The 22,345-nt window shown below is 40.4% G+C and overlaps 2 protein-coding genes across 2 annotated transcripts; one reads left to right on the top strand and one right to left on the bottom strand.

The window, feature by feature from the left end:
- The first annotated feature begins 3,800 nt into the window (after window positions 1-3,800).
- On the top strand, window positions 3,801-7,677 carry rpl5a (ribosomal protein L5a). Its single transcript, XM_086096630.1, has 8 exons — window positions 3,801-3,953; window positions 4,249-4,318; window positions 5,011-5,126; window positions 5,197-5,331; window positions 5,468-5,670; window positions 6,806-6,983; window positions 7,256-7,347; window positions 7,516-7,677. Exons 1-8 carry the CDS (start codon window positions 3,951-3,953, stop codon window positions 7,616-7,618), a joined length of 900 nt encoding a protein of 299 aa, XP_085952756.1. The 5' UTR covers window positions 3,801-3,950; the 3' UTR covers window positions 7,619-7,677.
- On the bottom strand, window positions 7,356-21,209 carry dipk1aa (divergent protein kinase domain 1Aa). Its single transcript, XM_086096619.1, has 6 exons — window positions 20,853-21,209; window positions 13,522-13,656; window positions 12,763-12,870; window positions 12,255-12,431; window positions 12,005-12,139; window positions 7,356-10,263 (listed from the first exon to the last, which is right to left on the bottom strand). Exons 1-6 carry the CDS (start codon window positions 20,904-20,906, stop codon window positions 9,583-9,585), a joined length of 1,290 nt encoding a protein of 429 aa, XP_085952745.1. The 5' UTR covers window positions 20,907-21,209; the 3' UTR covers window positions 7,356-9,582.
- Window positions 21,210-22,345: the final 1,136 nt, after the last annotated feature.

Genomic DNA, 22,345 nt, shown 5'->3' with positions numbered 1-22,345 from the left:
TCATTAGCCTGTATATGGTGTTTTGCATTGTGTGTTAGCATTAAGCTAGAGGATTTACATGAGACAAAGTTGTGTGGTTTGTTGGGTAAATACAAAACATGTCTTTTTATTTCTTTCATGTATAGTTTTACCATAAACTTTAACTGGGAGTGGCAATAAACAATTTTAAGCCTCTTTTTTTTAAATATAATTATTCACTGCCTGCCAAACAGCGGCTTGTAAATTCCACTCCCACCATCAAGCGCTCGTAACTCAAATTTTCGCTCGCAACCCAAGGTCACATGTAAGTCGAGGAGGCTACTTATAATTTGTTAATTAAAACTAACCACTCGTGCTTTTGAATGAATTGGAATAGATTTTAAAATAACAAGGTATAGTATTCAGTCTACCAAATGCTTTCATTTTCACACAAAACAGATTTTTAATCAACATACATTATGATTCATGACCTAAAAGCCTGAACTGCCAAACTTATTCTCCCTGGTCTGCGTCTTTGTCGAGTCCGTTTGTCCTGCATCTCAATGCAAACCACAAATCGCTATCTCATCCCCTCACAGGTTCCTTTGACTCCTGCAGCCTAACCGCAGAATGACAAACGCACCCCCACTCCTCGCTCCCCCACACCCCTTGTAAACCATCTCTGCATGAAGCTCCATTCTGATTTGAGCGGCCTGTAGCAGTGAGCTGGGCCTTCAGTTGGGACTTCATCAAAATCAGTTAAGTCAGCATTTCGTCTTTTAGCAGGGTTTTGTTTTGAGTTGTTTTCATGACTTCTACTGAAGCAGACGGTGTGAGTACTTTCGTCACCTCTTGGATTATATAACACGGTCGGTGATGCGGAAACTAAGGTCAGATCTTTGAAAGTGTGAACAACGGAAGAAACACTCCACACCAAACTGGATGTTTGGATTTATGATTTAAACAGTCCACAAATCAGCCCCCCATCCCCCCACCCCATCCATCACTGTGATCAGCAGCTTGTTTGCAAGCAGCCAGCCCGTTTCTGGTTGTAAATCTAGCCCCGCTTAGGGACCTCATCCAGGGAACGTTGGAGTGTGGATGTGAAGAAAGTTGCGCACTACTTCCTGGTTATTGTGTGTGTCTGTGAGTGTCTTTTGGATAGGGCGGAGGGGGTGTTTTGGAGGTCAGAGGCCATGCCTGTGGCTCATTTGTATGTTTATACAGATGTTTGTTTTCGCTTTTTAACACGTATAAAGCATTGAGCACAGGACCTGTGCCACTGTAAAAGAAAAAAAAAGGGAACAACTCGATCACCTCAAAATTTCAAGGTAACAAATTTCAATATAATTTTAAGTTGGGCAGTGCAACTAAATACTTTTCTTTACAATAATATGTTTTATGTACACACCCACATCATTCTGATGAATATTGTGTTTGTGGAATATGAATTAAGCGGAAAAATCCACCCGTTTTTATCCATTTCATTGGGCAGCCATTTTGCCACTTACTGTCGACTGAAGATGACATCACGGTTGCTCAGGGCTCAGGTAACAACCAATCACGATTCAGGTTGAGAAAACAGATGAGCTGTGATTGGTCACCCAAGAATTCATCAAAAATGAGCGAGTCATGTCTATAGTTTGTGCCACCAAATGCAATTTCGGGATTTAGGGATAAAAAATTAAATAGGAAATGATGTTTAAAACATAAAAATCTTAGGAAAACCAAATGTTTTGTCTCAAGGAATTGCTTCCATTGTGAAAAGAGATCATACATTTAACAAATTGATTTTGATTTACTTTCAGAATTTCACTGCAAGCAAACCAACAAATGCTTTTTGTTTTCATGCGTACCAGAAGAAAAAAACAAGAAAAACATTTCATGTGGTCCTACAAGCTTCCAAAATTACCATTGACAGTCCTGACCAAAACACAGACTCAGTTAACACATCATCACACCATTTACGGTAACAGTCCGGCAGTCAGATGACTTGACGTTCGCTTTCTCCTCGTTGTGAAATCAGTTATCCAGAAACCCGAGCTTGAACGACTGTGAAAAAGCGGCTTGCAAGAGTGACTTTGGCTTTTCTTATCGCTCTATGAGAACGCCAGAGAGTGACACTGAGATATTTTATCTGCTTAGAACTGTAAAGCAGAAGATTTAGCTTCTGCTTTTGGATGGGATTTTTGTCAATTCATGGTTCACAGTTCATCATTTGATTAAGAAAAGATTTTTTTGTACAATATCTGACAGTCCACTTGTTGATACAGTCTAAGTTGAAGTCCTAAACTAGGGAAAGAACCCCCAGTACACATTACACAAGACCCTTCACTGTTCATTTTGAATTTATTTGTAATCCTTTAACACAGCAGGAGAGTCGTGAGACTCTACCCTTGTTTTTGTTTCTTATTTGTTTTTGTTTGTTTGTTTTATTTCTGTACCACACTTTCTTTTATCTGAGCTTGTTTTTAAAACCCGTGGGCAGTATTTAATTTTGAAATGACTTGGTCGGAACCATCAAAAAGCCCAAAACGGATCACAATATTAAAGTGCTCTAAAACTAAAACCCTGACTCGCCTGTTACGGCCTGCTCAGCTCTTTCCAGTCAATATCATACAAATGCGCCTTTAACTCATTTGCTCACCAAAACGAATATAAAAACGTTATGTTCTAAATATTGCCAAAAACATATTGATATGTTTTTATATGTATTTTTAATGCTAGAGCTTTGATGCAACCTCTGAACAGAGGAGAACGCTTAAAGCAATGGTAGTTATTACAAAAACGGCCAGCAGCCAGGGCCATGTTGCAAAAAGGCAGTATTGTCTTTTCTATTCTAATGGAAGGGTGACATTTGTGGAATAACATGCATGCATCATGACTTTGACAGGTGTTGGGATGCCTGGTGTCTGGGAATAGGTGGATCCACAGTGGGACCCATGTCATATTTCCTCTTTCTCTTGCTCATGTTGCTCGATATAAACCGACCATGGGAAACCTTGCTCCTCACTTCTATTGTATTTGTCAGACTGGAAGAATAAATCACAGAACTAGTGAGACAACTCTGATTGAGTACAGAGCCTTGATGCTTTAATTTAAACGTGGCCTTTATCTCAGTTGCAGAAAAAAACACCAGTTATTTTCCATTCCTGGTTTAGATAAACTTATGCAAAATGGTTAAATTTTTGCTACGTATACAAATGGAGGCTAAAGACCTTTATTTAAACACAAAGCCAATACTAATCATACCAGAATAAGAAAATCTAATGTACACCTTAATCTGCCACATATGACAAAAAATAAATAAAAAATAAATCAGTAGGCCTACTTGTCATATTTAGAGATTCGTACTGTGCCTCTTTTATGATCCTTATACTAAATGTGGTTTTTTTTTTAATAATCATTTTGGTGTAGGCCTACCTGAAGATTTATATATATATATATATATATATATATATATATTGTTGCTTATATATTGTTTATCTGTTTTGTCTGGATATTGTGTCTGTCAAATAAAGTTGATTGGGTGTATATACCTACTTTTGCAAGCCCCCGTAGTGATATTTTTACTTGGTATTGTTTCATGAAATTTTAAATATGTATGTTGGCTCAGTAAATGATGGCAAACACTGTTTCATCGCAATGGAATCATAACAATTGTTCATGTATATTTGTATTTTTTGCATTCTTTCTTTTGGGATTTTTTGGGGGTTATTTTATTCACGACTCTGAAGTTGTTAAAAATGTATTAACGATTTATTTATTTTCTATAGAAATGATTAAAAACAAAACTGAGGAAGAACAGTACAGTATGTTGTTTTGTATTTTGCTGCCCTCTGTTGGTTTGTCATGTTGCCTCCGATGCTGCAGGGGGCGCTGAAGTGCCGATGCGGCCTAAGCAAGTTTAAACAAACGGCGAAATTTCCGCTGAAGATTCTCAAGTAGTGACATTGAATCGGAGAAGGAGAAGTGGAAAAAATAACTCTAAAATGGTGAGTTAACTTTAACGATTTATGCCGTTCTCATCCCTTATGTACGTTTACGTGTAGATTTTCGATGTTATGTGAGCCTTTACAGTGGTTTGATGGTCGGATGGCGTCTGATAAATGCCGAGTGTTCAGTTCCAGCGTGGCGCTTTTCATGGCTGGCGTACCTCAAGATGACCGAATAAAATCTTAGCCAACTTATGTTTGCGTGCAAGTGTAAACATTCCTATGTGTGTGCAATTTGTTTGAGTCATCTTGGGGGGGTTTCTAACAGACATCTGAACGCTGCGTTTCTTTTCAGGGTTTCGTGAAAGTGGTGAAGAACAAGGCTTACTTCAGGAGATATCAAGTCAAATTCAGGCGAAGGAGAGGTATAAACGAATGCACAAATACAGCTGCTTGATGAATTTAAGTGCGGTTCCACTTTTGATTGCACTTTTCCACCGAATCAATTCGAACATCTCAATGCCAGAGGTGGCAAATTATACTAAAAACGGCATAATAGATGCCAATACAGTGGTAAAAGAAGTAATGATTAAACTCAAAACAAGGTACAGCCACATGGGCTAAAGGGTTTCATGACCCCGTTTTAAACTGTAGGGACAAAAAGTGGAACGTGTCAACACACTCATACACAATCAAATATACAGTACAGTTATCTACTCAAGTAAAAAAAAAAAAGTGCATCAAAGTAGTTGTTTTATTTTTGGTGATAATTCTTGTGCTGAGTGACCAGTCCAGGCGCTTCTCTGCTTCTTGATGATGACCCCAAGTACGCCGAGTTAAAAATATTTGGTCTTTCGTTTGCACTGGCTGATGTCTAAAGTTCTTTCAAGACGGCGCTGAGAGAAGCGACAGAACCAACCAACCCTAACTAAAATATTGACACTAAAATACTGATGATCCCGTGAAATTGGGGGAAGACATAAATACAATGACAAAAAAGAGGGGATGGAATCCGACAAAAATTCAAAAATGAAATTGACAACGTACAATATGTTATGCCCACTGATGCACCCCAAGTGTATTTGCCTTTTGACGGAGTAACGATTTTGTGTTCTAGAGGGCAAAACGGACTACTTTGCCCGCAAGAGACTGGTTGTACAGGACAAGAATAAGTACAACACACCAAAGTACCGGCTGATCGTCCGCTTGTCCAACCGGGATATCTGCTGCCAGGTCAGCTGCGAGACGTGAGTAGGTCTCATGTACTATGATGACGTCTTTTAACTGTTATGTCTCATGACAGATTGCCTATGCAAAGGTTGAGGGAGACCACATTGTGTCTGCCGCTTACTCCCACGAGCTTCCAAAATATGGCATCGCCGTAGGGCTCACAAACTACGCCGCCGCCTACTGCACTGGGTTGCTGCTTGCCCGCCGGGTAAGAACTAAAGCACTTAAACAGTACATTTATGTCCCTTGCTTTTGTCGTAGCATTTCACGCTCATCTTAGAACATTACTCTTCAAAATAAATGAATATGATGTCGTTTATTTGAAGCCTTTCCTTTGACCTTAGCTGTTGCACAAGTTCGGCATGGATCAGGTGTACGAGGGCCAGGTGGAGGTGACGGGTGGCGAGTTCAATGTAGAGAGCTCGGACGGTCAGCCGGGGGCCTTCACCTGCTACCTTGACGCGGGCCTGGCCAGAACCACCACTGGGAACAAAGTGTTCGGAGCGCTGAAGGGAGCGGTCGACGGAGGGCTGTCCATTCCTCACAGGTCAGTTGGAGATCACTTGTGGACATCCTTCCAATTGAAAGCCTCTTGACGTGGTCATTGATTGGTCCAATTTGTGTGAGGTGGTTCTCTGCATCTTGATGATGATCCCAAGCATGCTGAGCAAAACGTAGTTGGTCCTTCGTTTGCACTGGCTGATGTTTCTTGTCCTTTCAAGACGGGGCTGAGAGAAGCAACAGAACCAGCTGACCTGATTTGATCAATGAAGTCACTGTGTTACAACTTTTATTGAAGTAGTCGAAAAATCTAATGCCTCACAACCCTAAGCTGAAAACTGGAATAATGGTCTTGAAGGTGTGTTTTAACAACTTTGAGAGAGAAAATCCAGAGAGGAAAATGTTCTTCCAACAACATAGTGCAAGCATAATTTTATTTTGGTAATGTACCGAGGTATGATGATTTTCCTGAGTTATCATTAGGCTGATGATTCAAAAAAATATTTGTTTGTGACAGTCTTAGTTCTATACAAAATAGGCATTTAATGAACAAAAGGGCCTATATCATGCTAAATCAACTTTTTTGAGGTTTTCAGCCATCTTAAAATGCTATTTTCTCACTTAAAACATACCCAAAGTGGTGTTTTCCTCCATTCACCCATCTTTGAGTATTCCTGCTCATTCTTGGTCTTGAAGCATCAGCCCCCCCCAACCCAAGTATACGACTGGGTCCTCACTTATCTATGTAGATAATTGAGGACCACCCCTGTCCTGCCCTGTAGACTAAACACACGCCCACTTTCTCCAAGCAGCCTGCAAGACGCCCGACAAGCGTGTCCGGGAAAGAGGCACTATGATGTGGCCACCTGGGCTTAGGCGCCGGCCTCCCTGGCCGGAGCTCCGCTCTTTCGGTTTGTTTTCCAAGTCAGGCGGGACGCCTGACAATGGTGACCGAAAAAGACACGCTTTGACACGGCTCCGTCGGCGGCTGACCATCAAGCAGCTGTTTTTCTGTGATCAATTCTCAGAGTACTGCCTGGTTAAACTTGGCCAGTATCAAAGTGGATTGACCCACCCAAGTAGATTTCAAATCTGTGGGAAACACTGGATCTATTATTTTTTTGTTGACCTCATCATTTGCTGCCAATAAGCTGCTGAGGTGTCATCTCCTTCGTTTGCAGCCTGAAACGCTTCCCCGGTTACGACACGGAGAGCAAAGAGTTTGACGCCGAGTTGCATCGGAAGCACATCATGGGAATGAACGTGGCCGACTACATGTCTTACCTGATGGAGGAAGACCCGGACAACTACAAGAAGCAGTTTTCGCGCTTCATCAAGAACGGAGTCGCACCGGACACGGTACGAGCAAGGCACAACTTTCACATTTGTCGGCTGTCCGCTCAAGCTAAGCAAACAGTCATCAAATATAAGTGCCACCATTTTTTTCCTTTCTTGCTTCTCTGTGATGATCCAAAACGTGCTGAGCAAAACGTAGTTGGTCCTTCGTTTGCGCTGGCTGATGTTTACTGTCGTTTTCAAGACGGGGCTGAGAGAAGCATAAATACTGCACTGTAGTTCCGTCAAACACTCTTGTAATAACATCAGCATGTTTTTTTCTTTTCACTTTTCAGGTTGAGGAAATGTACAGAAAAGCACACGCCGCCATCAGAGCGAACCCCGTTCACGAAAAGAAACCCAAAAAAGAGATCAAAAACAAGAAGAGGTGGGGGTTTTATGTTTACGTTTTATTTCTCTTCAAATCAAGTGACAAAACGGCATGCCTCACACAAAACTGCCTTGTGACATTGTAGGCAAATCAATCTTACAATTGGTGATTTTATTTTGAAGTACCGAATGTTAACGGTGCCACTCTTTGCTCCCCTCTGGACAGATGGAACCGCGCCAAGCTGTCCCTGGCACAAAGGAAGGACCGCGTCGCTCAGAAGAAGGCCAGCTTCTTACGAGCGCAAGAGCGAGAGGCCGACGACGGGTAGTGGCCACGCTCCGGCGCAGCAGCGCGTACCGCAAACAAATAAATGTATCCCAAAATCAACTTCTGTCTTTGTTGATCGTTTGTGTAATGCTCATTTTTGATAGCTAAGTCGTTAGCACAGGAAATGATGTAATTGGTTTCATTTTTCACATTTGGTCCCATGACATACATAGCTCATAAAAAGTTATATTTTGCTTTCAGGTGAAAATGCACTTTAACTTTTACATGTGTAAAGTACTCAAAGGTCAAGGTTACGGCGAATTTTTAGTTCACCCACTTTGTGACTTGTGTGTAGTTTTCCCACTTAGTGACTCAAAAGAAGAAACGAGGCATGTAGACAGCAAAATAGTGTATACTGTATTCTCAGTTGTGCAAAATCATGCAGGTGTTTTTCTGTTTAAACATCTTAGTCCACACAGCAGCACTGAGCGCGCCTTCAGCTCGTCACGATCGTGACACGTTTTCAAAAGTGACGTCATATCAGCAGACCTTGTGCATTTGTCGTCGGCATTCAAGTGCAGCCACAGGATTGCTTCACTTGGAACATTCATAAGACTATTTCAGCATGTGTTTGATGGCACTCTGATAGGCAAAACCCAAAAAACGGATGCAATACAATAGGTCATTCTTTTTCTCGGCGAAAAATTATTGGCCAACATTCACAAATGACTATACAGCTCTGTGATCAACTTCATGTGTTCACACAAATCATGGCCCAAGGCTTGAGAGGAAAAGCCGCCTAGTCGTGTCACTAGGTAGCGACTGTGCTTCTTTATAGTAGCTTGACCACTCGGTTGCTTTGCAATGCCCAAAATGTCCCACTGAGTACTGAATTCTTTGAAAGTGTACCAGTGTCAGTTTTGAGAACATAATAAAAAAAGAACCTTCACACCTATCCATACAAGTACCTAAACTTGCTTAGTCCCGACATGTTAAATACATTTAGCAAAAATAAGCATGCAAAAGTCATCACATTAAATAGGGACCTTGCATTATTTCGATACTACATAAACCCAAATTAATATTGTTTAAAAAAAAAAAAAGGTATAAACACAAGTATTGTGTAGTCTTCAATGTGTCCCAACTAGTTTCCCAAATTGTGATGAAACAAACAGCTTTAAGAGTAAGTTCTAACTATGCCGCAGCCGGTTATCATTTACAGCCTCTGAATGTATGCAATATGGGCAAAAGTATTGGGACATGTGACTATTACACCTACTTAGAAAAATATGTTTGCATACAATTGTCAAAAACTTCAGATTCATGTGGAACTAAAAGGGATGCCTTGTAACTTTTGCCCATGTAACGTTATCATGTCATTATTCACTACTGACAAAACATTAGGGATGTTGGGCTCAAATATCAGAATGAACATAACCTTTTACAGGTGACCTTAAATGACCTTCACGCATGGCCAACTGTTCAGTACTTTTTGCACAACTTGCTGTTCTAACAAAGAGCTGTGACACAATTGAAAACAGTTTTTTTCGATCCATGAAAATTTCCACGGACATCCACTTGGATGTCTTTCTGTGACGCTTCCAGTCTCTCTGTTGCTCCTTGCTAAAGAACAAGTTGTGCAAAAAGTATGGAAACAAATTAGGGCATAAAACTATTATTATTAGGCCATACCACCCAGCCCCAAATGTGATTTCTTCTGTTCAGCGCTTTGTAATGTTAGAGTAGACAATATCATTGAGCCATACTGAGTTAACTAAATCCAAAACGGCTAAAATATAAATTGAAACTGAAAAACAATGTTAATAACTTAACAGTAATTAAACAGTTGGGCGTGTTCATTGTAAAGGTTATGCAGTACAGCATTTTCAGTTCATCCCCAACGTTGAAAGCCAAGACCCAACATCCCTAACATTTTGTATGAATAGTGAAATAACTCAATAAAAATGTGCTCTTGTTTACATACAGTATTGCATCACAGCATTGTCAGATCCGACTTCCACCCGGTCACGAGTCCTTGGTGTGCGAGATCTGTCTCCACAGCAGAGCCTTCAAGTTGTTGAGGAGCAGCGAGTGCTCCATGTTTAGCTGTCCGGCGTCGCCCTTGAGGGCTATGCAGGCGTACAGCTGCCTCTCCAGTTCCTCCCGCAGGGCGGACGGCGCCCCGTGCAGCAGGTAGTCCTTCAGCGTACTGCACGCTTTGGCCAAATTGGGCCGAACGGGCTCCGCCCTGCAGCGTTTCTCGACGCTGTCGCACGACGTCCGGCAGTCCGCCCCGTACACGCAGTCGGCGTCCGTCTGGCAGCGCAGAGCTCGCATGCCCCGCCGGAACTGGCTCTCGGGCACCACGGCCCGGGTGTCGGTGAGACGCAGCTCGTGGCCGTCGGTGTAGCCGAAGCGAGCCGCCGCCAGGTCGCAGATGAGGAAGCTGCCGTACGTGCCGTGGAAGATGTCCTCCACCAGCTCCAGCAGGCCCATGGAGATCTTGGCTTTGCGGGGCCACGAGGGGGCGAACCACTGGTCCATGGTGCGTTGTAAGCCGCCGGGGACCCAGGAGACCAGCGGCCAGGGCACGGAGAAACCGTACAGGGGCCCGTGGGGGACCCTCTCAGTCATGTAGAGGTCGCCGCAGTAGCCGAGGAGGCGAGGGGTGTGACCTCGCTCCTGAAGCAGCAGGCCCACGAGCACCTGAGACCAGATCAACACGTAAACACACCATCAGCGAACAGAATGCATTTACATGGTTTTTTGTATGCCTCAACAAGGACCAAGTACACATAAACATGAAAATCTGAATGTCAAAAGTAGCCAAGTTATATTATGACTCGAGTAAAAGTACTTGAGGTGGCAAAAGTACTCACACAATTGTGTATTGAAGTAGAGTCCAAGTACAAATCCTCACATTCAAGTGGTACTCCAATAAAAGTCAATTAAAGCCACAGTGTGTAATCCTTAGCACCATCTGGTGGTGAATTAATAATTTATTTTAAAAACCTACTATTGATTTCAATACCATGCAAAAAAAAATAAAAAAATCACATCAACTTACTTTTTTGAAAAAGGAAAAAAAGTTTCGCCGTCACGTTCCTGCTATGGATGCCCAAAGGACAACTTCGTAAACGTAGTTAGCCCTAATGGTGCTTGCATCGAGTGTCAGACCCAATGAGTCGACAACTGAGTCCCGTGATTCGGGCTCCCGTCGCTTGTCACCGCTTATACAAGCTTTTTTATTTATTTATTTTTTATTTTTACTAGCTCTTTCCGCTAGCCACTCTTGTTAGCCACTCCAGCCTATGGCTCTGACCACTGATCTGTAACTATAAATGTATAGCTCATAGGCCAAGACTTTTAAAGCCACGAGGCCACCATATTGCCACTCCAAAGATACATTTCTCGGCATACGATCCTATACATTTACAGTATTGAGATTGGAGAACATCTGACACAGTACTTAGTAGAAACAGCATCATTTATGAGTGTTTTAAATTTGTTAAACATAAACAAGAGGACTTTTTTACAACTTGCCTTAAATACATGTATAAATTATATACTTGATGATGTTTACAGGAGGATTTTTTATTATTATTAAAGAATTATACCTGTAATTCAACAAAAGCTGCCTCTGCCAAATCTAATATTGGGGTCTAAGGAACTGAGCATAAAAGAAAAAGGGGGTCTTAAAGCAGCACATGCTGTCCACATGTTAAAAAAAAAATAGTGACCACCCCGCCCACAACCCCCCGGTCCTATACTAAGAGCCAACAGGAGGCTACTCGCGAGATGGGAGTGGTAAGATGGCCGCCCTGTGGCTTCAACGGCTTGCACAGGTGCGTATGGGCTATCAGCTATCCAGTTATATGTACAGATCAGTGGCTCTGACTAACTCCCGCTAGCCACTCTTGTTAGCTGATCCGGCTAAATCTGGCTCGCTCGGTCTTTCGACGTTACTCACCGGACTTCACACCGGCTGCCAAGTCGCCATCGCTTTTATTTTTTGCTCACGCTAAATATAAATTGGTGATCGTAGTGTGCGGCTGCATTCTATGCTATAGCGACATCTAGTGGTCATTTATTACACAATGTGCTTTTAAGTAGTCAAGTCAATTTATGACTTCAGTAAAAGTACTTTTTTTTTTTTTTTAATACTCAAAGATGGCAAATGTACTCATACAAGTACTCTGTACTTAATTAGAAGTATAGACTCAGAGTACACATCCTCACAGGTCTTGTTCTTTCAATTAAAATCAAAGCAACCAAGTCAACTCGTGATTGAGTTGCGTTTGGTTTCTATCTTCTGAAAATACTTTTTTAAGTCAAGTACGGACACCCCTCAAATCTACTCAAGTACAGTGCCAAAGATTTTGTAGTTTGCTAGTTGCCCACCACTGCTCTGTACCCCAATGGAAATATTGATGTGTTGTTATTTGACCTCATCAATCTGCAGGAGAGCCCACATGGAGCGAGCTTCAGGCAGGGACACTTTTCCGTCTTTGTTGCCGTCCGCCACAGACAGGATCACGCTCACCAGACTGCCCAGGTTGGTCTGCTGATCTCCAAGCTTGGACTAGAAACGACACACACAACAGGGTCCCAAGTGAGACCATCTCTATTTGCCTCATTAGCTCCGACAGTAACATTATATCTAACTTGCCTTTGCAGTTTTTTTTTTTTTTTTTTACCTTGAGGTGATTAAAGACCATCTCTTGGAACTTCTCCACGGATGTGCCTTTGGTGGGGGTATCGAATGCAGGCGTCTCCCTGTGAGGCTCCGGCTCCTCGCCAATCTCGTAGTGCGTCACTTTGCCCACATGACAGCGAATGATCCCTTCGTGATCGCCCCAACTTCCCGTGTACACCTGATAAAACAGCGGCAGCCATGTTGTTCTTCACGAATGAGGAATCTGATTGGTTAAAGAAACAGTCCAATATAGTTGAATTGACTGGGTGGTGTTTGTGGTTCTGAAAGTGATGGGCAGATTAGAATGACACGGCAACACATAGAGGCTGAAGCTGATTGGACAAAAAAAATAAAAAATCTAACATCTTTGTAAGTGTGCTGGAATCAGTTCAGCAAAGAAAAACACTACAAAATGTACAGAATAGACGGGACAAATATTAGAATTTAAAATGTAAATTTGGTCAATACTGGTGGTAGATTTAGAAAAAACTTCGCTGATGGTTCCATACCTGGTTGTTTGGGAATGTTGACAGACACCTGCTCATGTAGAATGTGTCTTTGTCACACAGGCTGCTGCAGGCTGAGCCGTCAATAATTCCTCTCCTGTATTTGTCGCACTTTAAGGTGAAGAGAATACACAAGTCCGTCGTCAGGTTTATTCACCAACAACAATTGTGGTAGTCAGAATCAGGGCCGCCGGCACAATAAAAGAAGGAAGCACCTGCTGCCTTAAACAAATGTTTGGTTTAAGCTCGTTTATCTATTTACAGATTCCTATTTAAACTTCAGGACAATTAAAAGCCATCATGATTGACATATTTCATCCCATAAATCTGATATCCTAGCATTGATTATTATTATTATGATTGCAACTTTCTTTAAATTATAAATAAGTAAACAAATCTCTATTAAAACTCTCCTGGAGTTTTTTTTTTTAAATTAAATTTAAAAAAATTATAAATATGTGTGGGGTCTGTCACAGGAAAAAAATCTAACATTTAAACTTCCTTACATGTGTACCAAGCCTAAGGCGCGTTTACCTTGTGAACCTTGACCAACAGCTTGACGTTAATAAATGAGTTAAACTGCAATGAGCATTCAGCACAAATGAGTGAGAGGCCAATAAAACAAGACTGACCCAGATAACCAGCCAACATATTGTGGAAAATCATCGACAAGCTTTCACAGTGAGGCGGCGTGTGCGTTTCAAAAATCAATTTGAATCCCACAATGTGGTCGCAACAAGCATAAAATAATCGATAACTCACAATGGTGTTTTTGCACTGGTGTCCCCTGCACAGCTCCGTGTAGGCCGAGTATTGCACGTAGAGTACCCAGCTTCCCACCAGCACAGTCAGCCAGGTGAGGAACAAGTACTTCACCCTTACAAAGGAGATACGAGCCTGCAGAAAAAGACAATTCAACTTTAGTAATAGAAGACTTTAAAAACAACCACAGCTACATAGAAAGACTCCAAAATAATGTGCATTACAGTAATCCAGCTGAGTAACGAAGGCATGGATTACGGTTTACGTGCTGTTGTGAAATTTAAGGCTTTACGAGCAGCCTAAAAAAAAAAATATATATATATATATATATAAAAAGATGGATTTAACAGCACGGGTCCAATTTAAAATCACTGTCCAATTTAAAACACAAGTTCGTGACAGATAACTTGGCCAAAAGTGGCTTTAAGGAGAAACTGTCCGTTATACTTAGCGGGACATAGGAAATACCATGTTTCTCAAGATGGAACCCCGGGGCAGCAAATACAAGGAAAACATCAGTGGCCCCAAAATTTAACCCTGTGGAACACCATATGACAGTAGAGCAGAGACTTGAGCTCGGAGTGGCCAAGGCAATAAGACAAAGAGCAATAGCCCCTAACTCCAATTTTTGCTCGCCACATCATATCTTGAAAATTCACACGCCAGGTGACTCTTGAGTCAAGATATCACTGTAAAACTTTATCCCCTGTTTTTTTTAAATTATTTTTTATTATAATATTATTCCACGATTTTCAGTGCAAATCATCAGATTTTAATTCGTTGCAGATATTAATAAATGCTAATTTTGTCCAGTTTTATTTTTTATTTTTTATCATTTGTGGTTTTCTACGTTCTTGTTGTTTACCCTAATTAAAGACACTGCAGTTGAAATCAAGTTAAAAACATCGAAATTCTTGGGAGTTCATGTCTCCGACAACATGACCTGGTCCCGACACATATCATCTCTGGTTAAAAAGCCAAATAAACGCCTGCATTTTCTCCGTTGGCTAAAGAGAGGAACAATCGAGTCTGTGCTGACCAGCAGCATCTCCCTATGGTACGAGAGCAGCAGCCTCGTGGACAGGAAGGCGCTGGAGAGCGTTGTTAAGGCGGCACAAAAGATCATTGGTGCCACGCTGCCAACTATGAGTGAACTGGCAGAGCAGCAGAAGCCTTTCCAGGGCTCGTATTGACATTCCTGTACGTTTTAATATTATACAGCAGGGCCGACTGATTAATTGGCCGCCGATTATAATTTGTCGATGATTGCCCTTCAAATATCTGCCAAAACAATCGGTCAATTAGGCCAAATGGCCAATTATTTCCCCATTAAACTAAAGCGTTATAAACGTTACCGAAGAAACCCGAAGTCTCCGACACTGTGAAAGTACACTGAACGCACCATTTTGCTTGCGTATCATGATTAGCAACTAGCAAGTGTGCAGCGTATGCTATTCTGGTTATTCTGTTCTTTAAGATGTTTAATGACATCCCAGTTGGGGTTAACTGTAAAACTAAACACACGACAATAAGAAAAACACCCACTGTATTTTTGAATACAAAACATGCTTCGTTTTTAAAACATCGCTAGCCTAGCGCTAATGCTAAAAGCGGAGGGAGGATCCCATTCAAATGCTACCCGGAAGTTAGCATCAACTTCGGGAGTGTTTTTCCTTCAAATAACGAACCTTCACACACAAATGGTGTGGGAACACATACCCACAGGTAAGATAACACGACACAAGGGCACACATTTTTCCTAATGTGTGAAAATTTGTTATTTTAATAGAATTCATGATTCAAACGTAACTTTCTTCTGTACTCACTTTAAGTTTGTACACCATGGATGCACGGCACCGTACTGCCCCCAAGAGGCTAAAATCCCTGAGGTGTACCAGGTTAGCCCAGTAAGTCCCAAGACTTGTGAAAATAACACAAGATTAAACTATATAAAAGAAAATGTTAATGCTTAAAATAAAAAAAGAGTACTACAAATGCAAGAGGCTTGAATTTCACATAATATTTACAACATAATTTGTGCAGGGATGAATGGGCATGATGCTGCCATGACATTTTTAAGTAGTTGAGCAGCCTTAGTAGTTGAATAAATACTAAATTTTGAAATCACAAATTGTTTTAATCATGATTTCAATCTCAGTCAAATAATCGTGATGGCTATTTTTCCAACCCAATTATGTACTATAACCATGTACAGTACAGCAGTAGTAAACAAGTCAATTGACACATACGCCTATACAATAAATAACCTTGTATACTTCATGAAATTTGTTGATAAGGTCATACTATGGACTTGTCATTCAAAGCAGAGTAAATCTTAATAGCGAAAGTTAGGAAAGGGCATATATATATATACACACATACATATATATATATATATATATATATATATACACACATATATTTTAAAATAATCGTCCGATTAATCGGTAATCAGCATTTTTTTCTGCCCAAAATCGGTATCGGCCCTATTATACAGTGCTTTTTCCTCTCTCATTAAAAAGTAAGATGATTTCAGATACAAATGTCTATGCGTTACGAGCGTGGTCAGATAACAAATTAAACTCGTATCTCAAGGCACCACTGCATTTTCATTATTAGCAGACTTTTGTTCATACTCTTGAAATATTTCCACCACGTAATCACCCTTGATCACATAACTCAGTCGCTATGGTAACAGACCAACAGCAGGGATGTGATTTGACCAAAGTGAAATTATCTGAAAATTTAGCCGGGGGTCTGGGGGCCGCGGGCACTCAGCTAGGTCCAGAGCTCATGGGTTTTCCGTGTTTTTAAGTACTTTCAATGCACTCAGATGACAAAGAAATAGACAAAACAACAGCATCAATTTTCAATGTATATTGAACTATCCCATATAAAATTGCAGTTTTAGTCAACTCAAAATCAGTCACATTCAAAAACATTGGACTGCCTTTGCTTTTAAAAACTATCACTGAGAATATCATCATATATATTTACCATGCAATAAATCATTTAATCAATCATTCTTAATTTAATTCATAATGCATAACAAAAACATAAAATACCTCATGCAGCAAGCTCTGGTAAAAACACAATCATGCATTCGTCGAATGCATGATTGACTAAGATCATCTCTGTAACTGCATACATCAAGACAGTCAACATATTGAAACCTGAAAAGTGCAAACATGCAGCATTCATTTGAGTTTGTGTCAATGATTAACCATGTTAAATATTTATGGCCATTTTTATTACGTTATAATATTTTCGAAAATTTGATTTCGATTAATTTGAAAAGTTTACCACCGACCTCAAAATTCACGACTCTATCAGCAACTGGTACAGGTTGTTGGGGTGGATCACGTCTCTCTGTTACCGCTTCCGATTGTGATGTCAATAAGGGATGGAGGCCGTAAAGTTTTGGAGTTTTCGTTTGGGCACCGAAACTTCCAGCGATGGAATAATTTGTTGTTCTTGCCTGGAGTTCTTTCACGTGTTTTTTGCTCTTTGCGTGACTTTCAAGAGCTTTGAAACCTCTCCCACCATAGTCAATGGTATCATGGCACCAAATGCAAAGCGCTTTCCCGGCACGATCGATCTTCCGAATAAAGTCACTGAACAAATTCGTCACAGTCTTCTTTCCAACATTTGTAGATATATCCTTCTCTAACCAGTCCCATCGAAACTTGTTTTTTACGATCTTGTCAATTTCCTTAACTCGCGGAGCATCTTTGCGTTCGATCACGGACATCTTTCTTTAAACACCCGGCAAAAACGTCTGAGAAATGAACAATGGCATACGCCTATGCCTTTATAACAAGCGCGTTTATTGGTCAACACGGAGACTTCAGCCAATCGCAAGATCCGTTTCATTTCAGTTACGGAAACACTAAAATGGAATGCTGTCGAGAGACGAAATCTGATTTTTTACCACTTAAAAAATTGTAACATTTTATTTTTTGAGATAAAAAAAGCGGAATTCCGCGAATTAGCGGAAAAATCACATCCCTGCAACAGCATAGGTGTTTTCTATTGCACACACCGCCCTTGGAGACTTGGGTTGCCTCTTTATCAGTTTTATGAAGCTGGCAAAAAAAAGTCAGGCGGTACAGATAATACTACTTGTCACTCACTGTGAAAATCCGATTGGTGCCTTTGTCACACATCGGGTCTGACAAATGCCCTCTTGTTAGTGTTGCATTGTGGACATGGTAAAGTACATTGGTAAAAAAAACTAAAACAATGAGAAGGTCAAGCAACTGGAAACACCACTCGTGGTGTCAGGGCCTGGGTTGGCCTGCTGGTCACGTTTTTCTCTCTGCCCGAGTCTGCCTTGATTAATTGATGGGTTGAGTCTCCAGCCGCACCTGCCTGCAAATGTCTTGTTTCAACTCTCAACACAATATGTGCCCAGTAAGGCAGGGACGGACGGTTTTACTTGTATTTGAGAGGCTGTGATTATTCTTCTGCAGCTTGGGTGAGAGGAACTACATTTCAAATTTTGTTCTTGAATTTAAAAAAAGCCTGGGGAAACTATTAATGTATTAACTCAAGTCTAGGTCGTGCTAATCCACTTCTTTATAGATTAGAAGCACATGACCTGTTGTAGAAATATCACGAGGACTGCAACTTAAGTGAAAGCAAAAAAAAAAAGAAGTTTCGAGTAAAATCAGGTTTCCTCCCTCGTCTTTCATCCACTTGACCCATAAACTGTATGTAGCTTTTGGGTGGCAACTTGAAACACAACTCAAGGCCTGAAAATATGAGCATGTAAAGAATGAATGGTGTGCCTGAGGGGAGGGAATGTGTCACAGGAAAAGAGAACTTGAAAATACAATAGTGAATAGATTTGACATTCAATCTGATGCAGACAACACCACATGACAGTGAACAGACAGTATTTGCATGTATGCAATGCAATGCATATATATACCTGTATTACTAATCAAAAGCATAGAAACTGAGCTTAAGATGCGTAAACACAAAGTTGTACAGCATGCTCAAAATAAACTAGGACTGCAGCTTTCAAGTATTTTTAGAATCAGTCTACAATGATACCACCAAATAACCTGATAAAAATAGATGTTGCGTAATTAACTCATTCACTGCCATTGACAGCTATAGACGTCAAAAATTCATTTGAACTATTTCTTTTTTCCTTTTTTTTTTAAGTCCACTTTTGCTAACAAGAGTATGAAAACCTTGAAAAAAAATTGTTATTGTAAAGTTAGAACAGATATAAAATTTGTGATTAATCGTTAGTTAACTAGTGAAGTCATGTGATTAATTACAATTTAAAAAAATAATCGCCTGACAGGCTTAATTTAAAATATATATATTTAAAATAAGGGCCGTTTAATCGTAATTAATCGCATTATGATTTCATATCTGTTATTAATTTACAAAAATAAATATAAGTTTTCATAAAAATTTTATGAAATGGAAATTTCCATTCTACACTAGCATCTGCGACTTGAATGTGTGTGGTTTTAAAAGGTGATGCCTGGCCTGGTAAGTGATGTGTGCGTCAGTGAAAGAGAGTGTAGTGTTTATTTAATTGTTTTGGTATATTCAAGTTACTCGAGTAACTCAAGCCCTAAAATTAAACATTCAATATTTTTTGGGTATTGTGATGTATTATAATAAGAAACATTTACTTTTGTATGTCTTTAGAGGACTTTACAAGAACTGAAATGGACCCGTGATATGAAAAAAGTTCCCCACTCAGAATTTTTGGGACAAAAACAATAAAGTGCCGCTTATAGCAAAAACACTAATCACAAGAACTAAAGTACACCTATAAAAAAGCCATCCAGAGTAAATTTACTGGAAATTATTTTCGAATCTCAGAAACCTCAAAATTGAGGCAAACATGCTAACCGCTAATCTACCATGCCGCCCTCTATAAAACACCATCTCAAACAAATATGCAAAACCACATAACAAATCACTCTGTATTTAGTAACTAGCCATGTTAATTTTCGAGCGTTCAGCTCAGTATTGTAGCAAAGACAAAAGACTATCAGTAATATATTCACGTTGATTTCATGAATGTCCACGACCACTATCGCCTGCAAAATCGAGTTAAGATTTTGCAACATGATTATTTGCATGCCTTTTTGTCTCTCACCCTGACTCCAGTATCTTAGCAATGAAAAAAATGTATCAATGAGGGCTTCCAGGGAGGCTGCAACAATTCTTTCTTTGGGGACTTGCATTGAAGAGAGGACGTGCAAGTATCTAGTTAGGTCAGCCGTACAGTTTGTACTTGCAAAGCCATTTCTGCACTTTAAGACTGAAAAGTGGTTTCTCAAACTGAGGTCCTCGGACCCCCGAGGGTCCGCAAGTTGTTACGAGCTCAGCCATGGTAGATTACAAATTCAACTTGTAATGAAAGTATTATTTGCCGTATCGCCCATAAACATGCCCATTCAAACCCGCTTGACCCTGCTAAATGCAGTGTGGAAAGTTCTTAACACACTAACACTTTCCAAGCATTCTTTGGCCCTCTTAGAAGGAATCATTGAGGATCCTCCACAGCTCTGTCATCACGGCCATCTTAATGTGGTCCATGTTTTCAACATGGGTCTTGTGTAGGGAGGTTGCGCCAACACGGCGATCTTCTTCTCAGCCAGGAACTGTCAAATATATTCTAAGGTTGATCGTCTGGCCTATATTGACCGGGAAAAGTCATAGTTTAAAATGTATCTTTCGTGACGCCAGACTTTTATGACACATCTCCTATACCTTTTGCTGTAAATGTTGTATATCGTAACACCCTCGTATGTAGTTAAAGGACGACACGGTTGTTGATGCTGTTCAATCATTTTAATCCCACAAGTGGTAACCGAACACACATACATTCAAGAGCTGCTATCAGCCACAGCTCACACCCAGTCACTCAGCACACTGACTTGCTGATTAGAGCCAACCTTCAAATAGCACCTTCTTCTTTCTTTTTTTCATGTGAACTGTTCCATTTCCATCTCCAGAGATCTCACAACTTCTAACTTAATGCAATTATATAGAACTACTTACAAGCATGCTGGGAAGAAATGCGTGGCTTGACCATCGCTAAAATATGCATATGAAACCTCCGAGCCTCCCTGGGTTGTTTTTCTTAAACCACAATAATGCAGAACTCCAGTCCCTACACTTGCAAACACTGTGATTAAACGAACCCTTTATCTCGGATGTGATCACTGAAGCTTTTGGGTCAAGAGGACAATTTTTCATCGGCATTCCTCAGGTATTATTCAATCGTTTACCGCCAGCTGTAACAACACACGCTTCTTATTCAAAACACACACATATAAAGCAAACGGTCTTACCTGGAAATAGAATGACTTCTTCACCCAAGCCCGTGGAAACAGCCCCTTTGCCATCACAAAAATAGATCATCTCAAAACTGGAAAACATCAGTCAAGATCAGCCACCGCAGGATCAAGCGTTTCGCGTCGCACGCACGACGAATAGAAATGAATGCACATTTGTTCACGTCACAAATGTTTCTTTTGTCGCCGTGTGCGGTGCGGTGCTCTGCACATTTGCAGCTTTGCTCCGGCAGCTGCTTCTTCCAAGCAAAGCCAAGTTTCCCAGGCAAACCCGCTCGACCCAAAAGCAGAAAACAGCAGCACAGGCTTAGGTCAGTGCGCAGGCGCGTTATGCACGAAGCATTATTAAAAAATAAATAATAATAAATAAAGAAAGAAGTTGTTTCAGTCTACATGACATGCTTTTAAAACGTGTTTGCTAAAATACATTTACCAATGGCGCATATACTTTAATATGTAATAATAAAATTGTTAGTTGTTTGAGTGTGTGAATCGACTTCCGTTGTCTTTCACAATAAAAGTATCATCATTCCAACAGTACTTCCGCTAAAACAAACAAACAAAATCTGATACTGTACAACTGTTTAATCTGGTCACATGGCGATGTAGAGCGAGTTTCTTCTCTGCATCAGGCTCAGCAAGTGCTGTAATAGACCCAATAAAAAAAACACACACAATACAAAACACAACACAGAACAGGTATATCCAGTTATAATTAAAACAAGCACGCCTGCACAAGAATGCAGATATTCTGACCAAACAAAATGTCAAGATGCACTCAATTACCCTAGGAATCCCTTTAAGTATGGCTGATTACAAGAAAGCAAATGCAGGAGATAATTTTTATACACCATTGCCATACATAGCCCAGTGATCATTTATAAAGATGTCACAAATGGCTCCCCTTGACAACCCCATTTATATGACCAGTCTTCTTTTTTCTTAATAGCTTCTTGAAGTTTGCATATTTGAAAATCCAAATTCCTCCCCTCTAATTCATAACCCTTCTATCCACATCATATCGTAATCCTTCTCTAAGTCATAAAATACTACATAAAGCATTCTTTTTTAAAGGCCTTATCCTTTAACAGGGTAGAGCATGGCATTGACGGACTCATTCATTTGGTTCATCTTAAGCCGTTTCAATGGAACAATTTAATGCATGACAACACAATACAAAAACGTTATCTTGCCCTCGAATCATCTCAATGCATGAGCTAAGGTTTCAAAATAGTGTTTTAATGAAGAGTTAAGGTTTCGAAGTAGTTCGTGTCAAACCCAACAATATCAACTTTATCTTATAAAATTAAGTCTTAGCCCCTTTCAAAGTGCAGTTTTAGGGTTAAAGTAGGGTTTTAAAATACCTGTAGGGTTATTGTTTCAAAGTCCGGTTTTAAACAAGGCTTATGGTTTAAAAGTAGGGTTTTAAACTAGGGTTTGGGTTTCAAACTACTTTATGACAGTGGTTAGGTTTTTGGATGATGGATGCA

This window comes from Leptonotus elevatus, chromosome 1 (assembly GCF_054856555.1).
Source record: "Leptonotus elevatus isolate MCC_2025b chromosome 1, RoL_Lele_1.0, whole genome shotgun sequence".
Classification (NCBI taxonomy): Eukaryota; Metazoa; Chordata; class Actinopteri; order Syngnathiformes; family Syngnathidae; genus Leptonotus; species Leptonotus elevatus.
The sequence above is the reverse complement of the archived record's forward strand: the minus strand, read 5'-3'. Positions and strand labels throughout refer to the sequence as shown.